This window comes from Myotis brandtii, unplaced genomic scaffold (genome assembly GCF_000412655.1).
Source record: "Myotis brandtii unplaced genomic scaffold, ASM41265v1 scaffold107, whole genome shotgun sequence".
Classification (NCBI taxonomy): Eukaryota; Metazoa; Chordata; class Mammalia; order Chiroptera; family Vespertilionidae; genus Myotis; species Myotis brandtii.
This window is the reverse complement of record NW_005353629.1, coordinates 905,524-917,039: the sequence shown is the minus strand read 5'-3', so window position 1 is coordinate 917,039 and position 11,516 is coordinate 905,524. Positions and strand designations below refer to the sequence as shown.

General features: G+C 48.1%; 1 protein-coding gene across 1 annotated transcript; it reads left to right on the top strand.

Annotated features, from left to right (window-relative positions):
• Positions 1-4,399: 4,399 nt before the first annotated feature.
• TTR (transthyretin) lies at positions 4,400-11,294 on the top strand. The gene is made up of 4 exons (XM_005857064.2): positions 4,400-4,506; positions 5,333-5,457; positions 7,761-7,896; positions 11,015-11,294. Exons 1-4 carry the CDS (start codon positions 4,438-4,440, stop codon positions 11,114-11,116), a joined length of 432 nt encoding a protein of 143 aa, XP_005857126.1. The 5' UTR covers positions 4,400-4,437; the 3' UTR covers positions 11,117-11,294.
• Positions 11,295-11,516: the final 222 nt, after the last annotated feature.

The window sequence follows — 11,516 nt, the reverse complement described above, 5'->3', positions numbered from 1 at the left end:
ATAGGATGGCGAGGTGAGGTGAGAACTAACAGGATGAGAGGCAGAAGTTCCCATATTTAGGTTAAAAGTCATAAGTGATGAATAACCACAATGAGATATCACCTCACACTTGTTAAAATGGGTACTGTCGAGAAGAAATAAGTGTTGGCGAGGATGTGGGGAAAAGGGAGCCCTCATGCACTGTTGATGGGAATGGAAATAAATGCAACCACTGTGAAAAATATATGAAGATTTTTTCAAAAAATTAAAAATAGAACTACCATGTGATCCAGCAATCCCACTTCTGGGTATTTACTCATAGGAAATTAGAAAAGATACTGAAGAGATACCTGCACTCCCATGGTCATTGCAGCCTTATTCATAGTAGCCAAGATATAGGGGCGGGGGGGGGGCACCCTATGTATCCATCAACAAATGAATGGGTAACTAAGAGGTGATTTACATGGTTTATATGTATTTACATAACATATATTATAAAAATATATAGAAAGAGGAGTATTACGCGGCCATGAGAAAGAAGAAATTCCTGCCATGTGTGACAACATGGATGGACTTTAAAGGCATTATGCTGAGAGAAAAACAAATATTGCATGGTACCACTTATATGTGGAATCTTTAAAAGAAAAGAAAAAGAAAAATTCATAAAAACCGAAATTTGAAAAGTGGTTGTCAGGGACTGGGGAGCGGGGGAAAGAGGGAGAAGCTGATAAATGAGAAAAAACTTTCAGCAATAAGATGAATAAATTCTGAGGACCTAATGTCAAGCATGACTAGTAGACAGCACTATTATTCACTGAAGTTTGCTAAGAGAGTAGGACTTAAACCTTCTCTCACACATAAAATAAATAAGACAGCTATTGGATGTGTTAATTAACTAGATGATGGGAATCCTTTCTCAATGTATGCATGTATCAAATCTTACAATGCTAATTGTCGATTATACCCCAATAAAGCTAAAAAATCCTATACTAATAAAAGACAAACATGCAAATTGACCATACTTTCGCTATGCCTTAAGCCAGCCCACCAGCCCAATCAGAGCGACTATATGCAAATTAACCCAACCAAGATGGCGGCCAGCAGCCACGGAGCTGGAGCGAGCAGGAGGCTTGCTTGCTCCAGTGATGGAGGAAGCCAAGGTTCCCCGCCTGCCGCGGCCGGGCTCTGAGATCCACTGAAAGCAACAAAGTTTCAATTATAGAAGATAAATAAACCCCAGATACCTGCTTTCAGCCAGCCGTGGCCACAGAGCTGGAGCGAGCAGGAGTGGGTTGCCCCTGGCAATGGAGGAAGCCAAGCTTTCCACAGGCCTCCACTAAAGGCAACAAAGTTTCAATTATAGAAGGTAAATAAATCCCAGAATTAAAAAAAAAAGAAAAAAAGGAGAGGCTGGGAGCTTACGTCGCCAGGGAGCTTGGCCAGCCTGAAAACGACCCTCAGCCCCTCACCCAGACTGGCCAGGCACCCCAGTGGGGACCCCCAACCCTAAAAGGGGTGTGTCCAGCCTGAAAACAGCCATCAGCCCCTCACCCAGGCTGGCCAAACCTCCATGGGGTGAGGGTCCCCACTGGGGTGGACATCCTCCGAGGGGTCCCACACTCTACGAGGGCATAGGCCAGGCTGAGGGACCCCCCGAGTGCACAAAATTTTGTGCACCGGGCCTCTAGTAATATTCATAATTGACAAAAGCACAGGATGATGGATAATATGGTGATTTTATATCATTGTGACTGAGGGACGTCTCAGTGTCCTACACAGGCCCGATCCCATCTGGAGAAAGTGTCCCATCCAGAACAACCCATTGGAAGAGAAATAATGACCAATGAGCATATCTGAGGTGGAAGTTCTGGGTGGTAAGGATCCCAGGAACTGTGTCTGAAGAGGAAAAATTTAAAGGCCATATGATTTCACTTATATGTGGAATCTAAAAATAAACAAAACAAAATAGAAACAGACACATAGATACAGGGAATATGATGATGGCTGCCAGAGGGGAGGGAGGGAAGTGTGGGAATAGGAATTTTTTTTATTATATTTTTAGGATACATAAATGAATGAATGAATGATTGCAGAGCCTCTTGGTCTCTGAAATTCACAACCCAGCCAGTTTCAGGACTGGGATGATAAGGGGTGAATAAAATAAAAATAAAAAGAAAGAGGCATTGTTCCAAGAAGTGAGAATGTCTGTTTGGTAAAGGCAAAATAAACTACCATTCACTGCTTCAATGGCTGTAAGATCAGCAACTACAAACTCAAATTCCCAAGAGGCCAGGCAAAAACACAGATGCGAGAAACAGGACATGTAAAGACAGAAAAAAAAAAAAAAAAAAAAAGAGCTTGAGCACGATGGTGCCACTGGCAATTCCTGCCTCAGAGTTGGAAGGGAGGCCTACGAGTCAGAATGTTTCAGTGAGTCCACGGGTTATCGGCATGTGTGAATGTGGGCCTAGCACTGCCATCTTTTCTGACTTCTCAAGAGAAGCCAGAAATCCAAATTCGTATGCAATATGTCTCAATTTTTAATGTCAAGAGCTATTTCAAAACTTTTAAAGAAACAATCTACAGACCGAACATATCATATCTATGGAGGGGTGGCCGCCCAGGATTGCCAGTTTGTGGTGTCGATGACATTTCCAGGTTTGAACAGAATGTAGTATTACGATGCACACATGGAAGACTCACTTGAGATACGAGAGACTCTGCAAATGTTTTTAATTCATACAGAAAATAGGCTCTCCATCCAAGTTCTGAGCAATGGGAAATAATCAAGCGAATACTGAAAGACAAGGTAAAGTTAGGTGTTTCTATTGTACAAGCGAATAAGCCGAGTCTCTGCTTCGTAAGTAACTCAGCGGAGGACACCTGGGAAGCTGGGCAGCAGAACTGGGAAGCGGATGACTCGGGTCCTCTAACTCCACCTTCAGAATCTTCCTGGTGCTTCCCAGACTCCCAGGCAGGAAGGTTCCAGTCCCGGCCACGCTCAGAACTGAGCTTGCTCCCTGTTGCCCTCCTGTGATCCACCGCTCTCCCCTCGTCTCCTCCTGCACATTTCCATGCCCCTGACACCTTCCTGTCCCCCCTCCCCACCCTCTTCCTTCCTGGTCTCTCGTGGAGTTTATTCCGATGTGGCTCTGTTGGCTAGAGGAATGTTCCTGCAACTCTCAGTGCCCCAACCCAGACCCACCCTTACCATGTGTTTGTCCAAAAATTTTATCCGTCTCCTCTATGTCTTCTACCTATTTGTCTCTGGAAGGTAAGAACCTGCCTTTTAAAAAATATTTTTTATTGCTTTCAGAGAGGAAGGGAGAGGGAGAGGGAGAGAGAGAGAGAAACATCAACGATGAGAGAGAATCACTGATCGGCTGCCTCCAGCACACCCCCACACTGGGGATGGAGCCCGCAACCTGGGCATGTGCCCTGACCGAATCAAACCATGACCTCTTGGTTCCTAGGTCCACGCTCAACCACTGAGGCACGCGGGCTGGGCCAAAACCTGTCTTAACCTATGGACAAAGCCACATGTGTGCATGCAGATCCACATACACACAAGAGTCAGTACTTGATGGTGCACCATAAGGTCTTATACTTCCTGGACTTTTCACTTGGCCATGAGGAAGAGACCCTGTCAGCTGTGGCTTCCACTTCTCACGGTCGCCTCTCCCTCCTGCAGGAACTTTGGACTCTGACAGAAGCCGACTGGGTAGCCGGGTCTCTGCACGTGCGATGAGGAGACGCAGTGAAGGATGTGTGGTTCTCTGTATTGCGGGCTGGTCGGTGCCAGTTTGGAGTGTGGCATTATTCTTTGGGCTGGCATGAGCCTTGTCTGGGAGGAACAACAAAACTGTGGAGAAATTGCTGACTAAAAAAAAACTTCCAAATAACTTAATTTGGCTAAAACAGACTTTTAAAAATGTAAGCACTGCCAAGGACTTTTTCTTGCTGACTCGTAGACATACACCAAGTGCAGTGGTGTTTTCTAATGCACTATAGTTAAGCCTGAGCAGCAAAAGTCATTCGGTGTGAAAGTAATTATTACAACTTGCATCTATCATCTAAAATTAAAGTTAAAATGTGTAGAAAATGAAAACATGCATAGAAATAGGTAAAGGAGGAAAAAAATCCCAAGAATGTCACATCACTCAGCCAAGGAGGGAGCAGAATATTTCTGTGTTGTTCTGGCTGTTTTGTTTTGGGGCGCCCAGCTGGTCAGATGAGCCGTTAAGAATATTTCATAGTTATGTTCCAACGCTCTAATCTCTCTAGACAAGGTTCATATTTGAGTGGGTTACTTATTCTCCCTTTGTTGACTAAGTCAATAATCAGAATCAGCAGTTTTGGGGTCAGGTGGGCAGGGATCAGCGGCCTGGCCTGGGGGAAGTGGGTATAAAAGCCTCAGGCTTGCAGCGACCCACACAGAGGCCTGTGGTTCTTGCCGGGATGGCTGCCCTCCGTCTCCTGCTCCTCTGCCTGGCGGGACTGGTGTTCGTGGCGGAGGCCGGGCCTGTGGTGAGTGTCTGAGTCCCTTGCGTGCATCTCCCATGTGCACTAGATGAAGAAGCCACTGCCTCCAGCTTCACCATTGGCTTTTGTTCCTAGGACCAGGGTACCGGAATCTATTTTTAAACATTATTGATTCCAACTTCAAAAAGGATGGAGCTCTGCAGAGCTCACTGAACTGGGGCTTGGCTTCTGGGTGCTCCGGTGCCTCAGTTTCCCCAGGCAGATGGTAGAAAGAAAGACAGGTTGTTCATGAAGCTATTAATATTGAATTTTTAGAAACACATCCTCTTATAAAGTGTTTTCCCGTTAGCTAATCTAAATGCATGTATTGGTTAATCTGTGAAAGGCTTGGAGACAGCGTTCTAGTCAGATATGTAGTTCTTAAGTCCTGAGGAAGAATGAGCTAATACTATCCAATTGTGAGGTAGCCGGACATTAATCTGCATCTGGTAAAAAGGGATTTACTGCAGCAGCAACTGGCTAAAATGCTCTCAGGGAAAACGACTTGGCTCGATGGCACATGACATCTTTTCAGTAATTCCACTCAAACGACGAGGCTTAACAAAGCACCTGTGCTGAGGGGCCTGCATGCGCCCCTAAAATGCATCATGCACGCCCCCACCTAACTGCAGCGGGTCTGGCGGCAGACACCGTCCTTGCTTTGGATGGTCTGTGTTCCACTGAGTCGGGGAAGCTCACTGTCACACGTGTGCTGCTGGAATGGCATCAGCATGTACCACCTGCCTCATTCCAGATTCCCAGCACCAGGAGGAACAGACCCTCTCGTTCCTGACAGTTCTGCTGACTTCTCACTTGTCCCCTCCATGCCCAGGGTGAGTCCAAGTGTCCCCTGATGGTCAAGGTCCTGGATGCCGTCCGAGGCAGCCCTGCTGTCAACGTAGCCGTGAAGGTGTTCAAGAAGGCTGCTGACGGGGCCTGGGAGCCCTTCGCCACGGGGTAAGCTGCCCAGACGCCCAGACGTGGGCTTTGGTTTATCTTCCCATTCACCTGCCACAGGTTGGAGAGGGGGGATCACATCATTCGCTTAAGAATCTACAAACAGCCCTAACCGGTTTGGCTCAGTGGATAGAGTGTCGGCCTTCGGACTCAAGGGTCCCAGGTTCGATTCCGGTCAAGGGCATGTACCTTGGTTGCAGGCACATCCCCAGTGGGGGGTGTGCAGGAGGCAGCTGATCGATGTTTCTCTCTCATCGATGTTTCTGGCTCTCTATCTCTCTCCCTTCCTCTCTGTAAAAATCAATAAAATATATGTTTAAAAAAAAAAAAGAAAAAGAATCTACAAACAGATTGACAATTCGGGCAGAGGTCAACGGGCCCTGAGAAGGATGCCCTCCCTGGCTTTGCGTAGCTGGGAGTGAGCAGGAGCCTGAGCAGCACTTAGGGCCGACAGTGGGAAGAAGGAGCCCACCACCTGCTCTACCCAGCGGTGGTTCACCCCCCTTAGGGGCACAGATCACTTTAAGAAGGTGATGAAAACGAGGGACTCCGTGCCAGGAAAATACACATATACACACACGTGCAAAAGTGCACATGGAACTTCAGGAGTTTCCTTGGTGCCCGGACATAACTCCAGCTGAGTCCTTGTCCTGGAATAGCAGGCAAGACATACAATGCGTGTTTGTTTATTAATGAAGAAAGGAACCGAGGGGCAGGGTGACCAGGCGCCTGTCTGTACCTTACTGGATCACCTAGAACCCAGGGCCTTCGCTAGCAAAGGCGCTCGCTAGCACCTGCTCCTCAAGGCTGGGGGTTGTCCGGCTCAGTAAGAAAGGGCCCAGGAGAGAGAGAGAGAGAGAGAGAGAGAGAGAGAGAGAGAAAGAGAGAGAGAGACAGACATTATGCAAAGCCCAGCCACAGGCCAGGGGCAAAATGACCTTCACTGACTGCTTCACAATTGTTAGGGAGTTTTTCCACCTCCACCGGCAAGGCTTTTTTTTAAGTGCATATTCGTGAACCTCCATCAGCTAATTGAAAGAAAGGACCCTCCCAAGAAAGTAATCCTGCTAAGTGTTTCTGTCTCCAGGGAGGCAAGTTCCTGTGGGTCTTAAATGAATCCAAGGACCACATTATGATTCTTTATCCATCACTGGCAAGGCCATTTTCTTTGGTGTGGTTCCAATTGAGTTTTTATTTCTTAATTCATTTACATTTATTTAAAAAAATGCCAAGCATGATGTGGAAAGCAGTTAAGAGAGTATTCTAAGCAAGAGATAGAATGGATATTCAGATGTCTGTGTGAATCTTTTTTCTTATGACAAGACAAAAAAAGGGGGGGGGAGATACTGAAAGATTTACTTCCTGGAAAAAAAGAATGGTGGGCGGGCAAAGGTCAGAGGCAATAAAGATACTTTCCATTTTATCTGTCTTAGTTTTTGCAAAATGATGGACAACAGCTATTGAGCTAGAACTTGTATAGAAATAGAGGTTGCCTAACTTTAAAAAGAGTTAAAAGGAGTTGCCTAGTATTTGTTATTGGCAAAGAGTTACCAAAGAGATTACATGTATAAACACTGGAAAAGTCAGATACAGGTTTCTCATTGTATTTTGGGGTTCCACTATGTGTACAAATGATACCACCTCTAAAGACCCCCACATCACGAGTGAGACCCTGGTGTCACGGGGAACGGGAGTGAGAGTGACTTAGGGCCACCTGGTTGTCACGAAGCTTTACCCAAACACCAACCCTGAATGGTGACGACTCTTTTTCAGGTGAAACATTATACTTGTATCTTGTTCTCCTAAGAGGAAAACACCTATGATGAGCTTTTAGAAACATTTCTGACAAATTTCCTACCAGTGAATTTCAGACAGTAGAATCTTCCCTATCCTGACCTGGTTGAGAAAACAGATGTTCACATACACAGACTGCTCCTGTGTGTGTGTGTGTGTGTGTGTGTGTGTGAGAGAGAGAGAGTGTGAGTGTGAGTGTGTGTGTGTGAGAGTGTGAGTGTGAGTGCGTGTGTGTGAGAGTGTGAGTGTGAGTGTGTGTGCGTGTGAGTATGAGAGAGTGTGTGAGTGTGAGTGTGTGAGTGTGTGTGTGTATGTGAGTATGAGAGTGTGTGTGAGAGTGTGTGTGTGAGTGTGTGTGCGTGTGTGAGTGCGTGTGCGTGAGTGTGCGAGTGCGTGTGTGCGTGTGTGTGTGTGTGTGTATGAGAGTGTGAGTGTGTGTGAGTGTGTATGTGTGTGTGGTGTCACCTTGCCCTTAAAGCCTAACTTAGCTTGGACCTTTGCCCCTTTAGGAAAACCAGTGAATTTGGAGAGCTCCATGGGCTCACAACTCCTGAGAAGTTTGTGGAAGGGATATACAAAGTGGAATTAGACACCAAAGCCTACTGGAAGGAGCTGGGCATCTCCCCGTTCCATGAATATGCAGAGGTGAGTGTGCAGACACTGGAGTTGCTTTTGATTTTGATTTCGCGGTTGTTGTTTCTAATCCCTGGAAATGCACATTTTGCACTGTCTGACCCCTGGAAATGCATACCAGAAAAATGGCATTGACATGTCCCGGGTTCCCTTTCTCATTTCTACAACCAGAAATCCTCAAACCCTGAAAAGCAAACTTTCTCACTGAGTTAGGTGAAAACTCATTTAGTGACATGACCTGAACTTACGCAATGCTCTTTATAGTCTTCATTCATTCTACCGAATATGAATACTTGTTTGTTTGCTGGAGAAATATTAATATGTTGAATGATTGGGCAGCCCTCCAGGTCACTTAGGCTGTTATGTAACAAAAGATAGATGTATTATTTTACTTCTCTAAAATCTGGAACATTCTTCATTCCAAAACACATCTGGAACCCAGAGGTTTGGATAAGTGTTTTGGGACAATGCACATAGAGACGGTGAATTCAAAATAATAACAGCAACACAACAGAAAACATTCATCAAGCATCTATCACATGCCAGACACTGCTGTATTTTCTGTATTTAACCTATTTAACCTTCATAAACCATCCACTGGAGTCAGTCCTATTTTTATGCCCATTGTACAGATGAAGAAAACAAGGCTCAGGGAAGTTAATTAAATTGTCAAAGGTCACGGGGCTGGTAAGGGGAGAAACAGTAATAGTATTTACCAACAGGGCCCACGCTGAATTTAGACTCAGGTGTGCCTCGGCTTTCTCTCTATGAGAAGCCAAGCTAATAAGAATAAGAAGAGGAATACCACATCTGTAACCCCGGGTGCACACTCTAGTCCTCTACTTAGGAGGTACTAGGAACCTCAGAGTTATCCATGGGCCCATCTCTCTGCCTCCCCCTCGTCTGCAATCCCTTAAGTCATTGAAAACAGATGGCTGCCGTGGAAATAGAATCCACACATGGTGCTCAGAGTTAAAGATCAACTAATGCACCAAAATTAGCTCGGCATGAAAGGGAACCATCCTCTCTGGCTTCGTCATGGATGAGACTTTCCAAAGACATACAAGGGTTCTCTTAGTAGACCGTGTTGCCAGGGAAACTAGGGGCTTGTTTGACTCCCGGGACCCACGAGTGAGGAAGGTAACCCCGTCTGCCAAGAAGCATGTCTCTGGCTACTTCTCAGCCAGGCAGCAAGCCCCGGCGCTGGTCGCAGTCCGGTGCAGGTTTAGATGGTGCCCACCACAGACACCTAGAGTCTCCGGCCCTACCCTGGGGCACCGGATCCAAGTCCGGTGCAGGTTTAGATGGTGCCCACCACAGACACATGTCCCCTAGAGTCTCCGGCCCTACCCTGGGGCACCGGATCCGCCTCCCTGCGACCCTTGTCTGCCCTAGATCTCAGCCTCAGGGTTCCCTGCTACTCACGACGTTGCTTCTATTCATTAGAGCACTCTTCACCCTTTTGGTATTCGCTCAACACTTAAAAATAAAAACCTATGCGTTCAGCACTCTGCTCGGTGCTAGAGATGCAAACGAGAAAACACATCTCTGCCCTTGGAACGTGTTAGGCAGGACCATGAGCCCCTTGGATCCTGACTGGATATGGGGAACGAGAGAGCGCGTAGTCACGCGTGAGCCAGGAGTTCCTTTCCCGCCAGCTCCTTCGGATAAGGACCTCCCCCAACACCAATGTCCTTCAGTGCGGGCCACCTCCCCTTGGCCAACCCCAGGGGCCTTCTTAGACGGGAAAGTTAGGAATTTCCTTCGGAGCTATCTGTCCTCTTCATTTCATGGAATTTTGAGCACAAATTATGCCCTTTACAATTTTTAGAAAGAATTAAATGGGAATGGAGGCCAATGTCACTCTAAGAGAGAAGACGTTTGCCTGCCTGGGATGGGGGTAGGGAGCCAAGGATGTGGGCTAGAAGGGGTCAATGGGGAAGTAAAGGGGACATCTGTAATACTTTCAACAATAAAGGTTTTTTTAATAAAAATAAAAGTTGATGTACAAACAGCCCCCCCACAAAAAAAAAAAACACACACACACACACAAGTTTTTCTAATTTGATTCCAGGCACTTGGCCTTCAGGGACTGCCCTTTCTCCTTCAGAGAGAGTCTTAGCGACTCTCACCCCCCTTTCCCCGATGCTATTTTTGGTTTTGATGTGGTTCAATCACATCTTTATTTTCTCCTGTCCCCAAGTAGTCAAGATTTCCTTTCTCCACATTTGGAACAAAACGTACTTTTCCAGGGTGTGTCCAAAGCTCAATCCAGGGCCTGTGCACGAAATAAATAAAACAAAACACCTCCTCGCCGTCCTCTGTCTCCTGAACCCAAATTCTCGCCCTTCGCCTCAGTCCAGGCCCCGACCTGCCCCAGCACCGGGGTCTCTGATACCCCCAGGTGTGCCCGCCGCCCCCAGGTGTGCCCGCCGCCCTCCCAGGTGTGCCCAGCACGTGACTGCCGTGATTGGCACTTGGCCCGAGTAGGAAGCCTCCACGTGACCGCCTCCCCCGCTGGCTCGCCAACGGAGCCCCGTGCTGCTCTCACCCCACGTGTCACTGCTTGTGACTCACGTGAAACACACACCGACGTCCCCAGCGCCCGCAGAGGAGTCACGGGAGAGGCCTCTGCGCTGGGCCCGGAGCCTTGACCGCTAGTCTGGGTCCGGCGCGCGCACTTGGAGCGAGCACCCCGGTCAGAGCCGGGCGCCTACCTGTGAGCCGAGAGGGTCCCCGTCCAGCCCGTCCTCCAGGCCTCGGCCGCTGAGCGCCTTCCTGCATTCTCTCCCCTCCTCTTCCCAAAGCCGGGCGGGAGAGCCGCTGGGCACTCTGGGAGAGCCGCTGGGCATTCTGGGAGAGTCGCTAGGCATTCTGGGATTGCCTCCGGCGGCAGGACCACGTGACTGTCAGCTGAATTTGCATAAGAAGCAGCTGCTCAGCCCGAAGCTGAGAGGGCCTCCTCGGAGGGCTGCACAGGCCCCGCGCTGAGCGTGAGGACCTATTGGGATGTTTGCTTTTGCTCCAGCTGCTCCCGAAACGCTGGTGCCTGGAAGTCCTTGTCCACGTGGGCGCTGGGCCCGCGGCGGGAGGGGCTGCTGGAAACCGGTGCCTGTTCTCTCTCCCGCAGGTGGTGTTCACGGCCAACGACTCGGGCCCGCGGCGCTACACGATCGCGGCGCTGCTCAGCCCCTACTCCTACTCCCCCCCCGCCCTGGTGGGCGCCCCGTAGGGTGAGGCGCCTCCCGTCCGTCCGTCCATCCGTCCGACCGTCTGTCCCGTCCGCCCGAAGGGGAGGAGCAGGGCCTGCGCGCCCCGTTTTTACTACAGCGGTGTTCTCACTTCACAAGCTATGCTAGCAACCCAGGCAGAGACAATAAACGTTCTTATTAAAGCACTTCTCCTTCCGGTGGGACTTGTGTTTTTTATTTCCTTACTGTACTCTAAAAAAAATTCCAAATTGTACAGGGAAGCATAGGAACCCAAAAAAGTCTTTGGCTGAACTCAGGGATACCTATGTTTCCTCTTTCTTTCTTTCTTTCTTTTTCTTTCTTTTGTTCTTTTCCTGTGTTTTTTTAAATCTTTATTGTGACAGTATTACATAGCCCGCCCCCTCCCCATTGACCTCATCT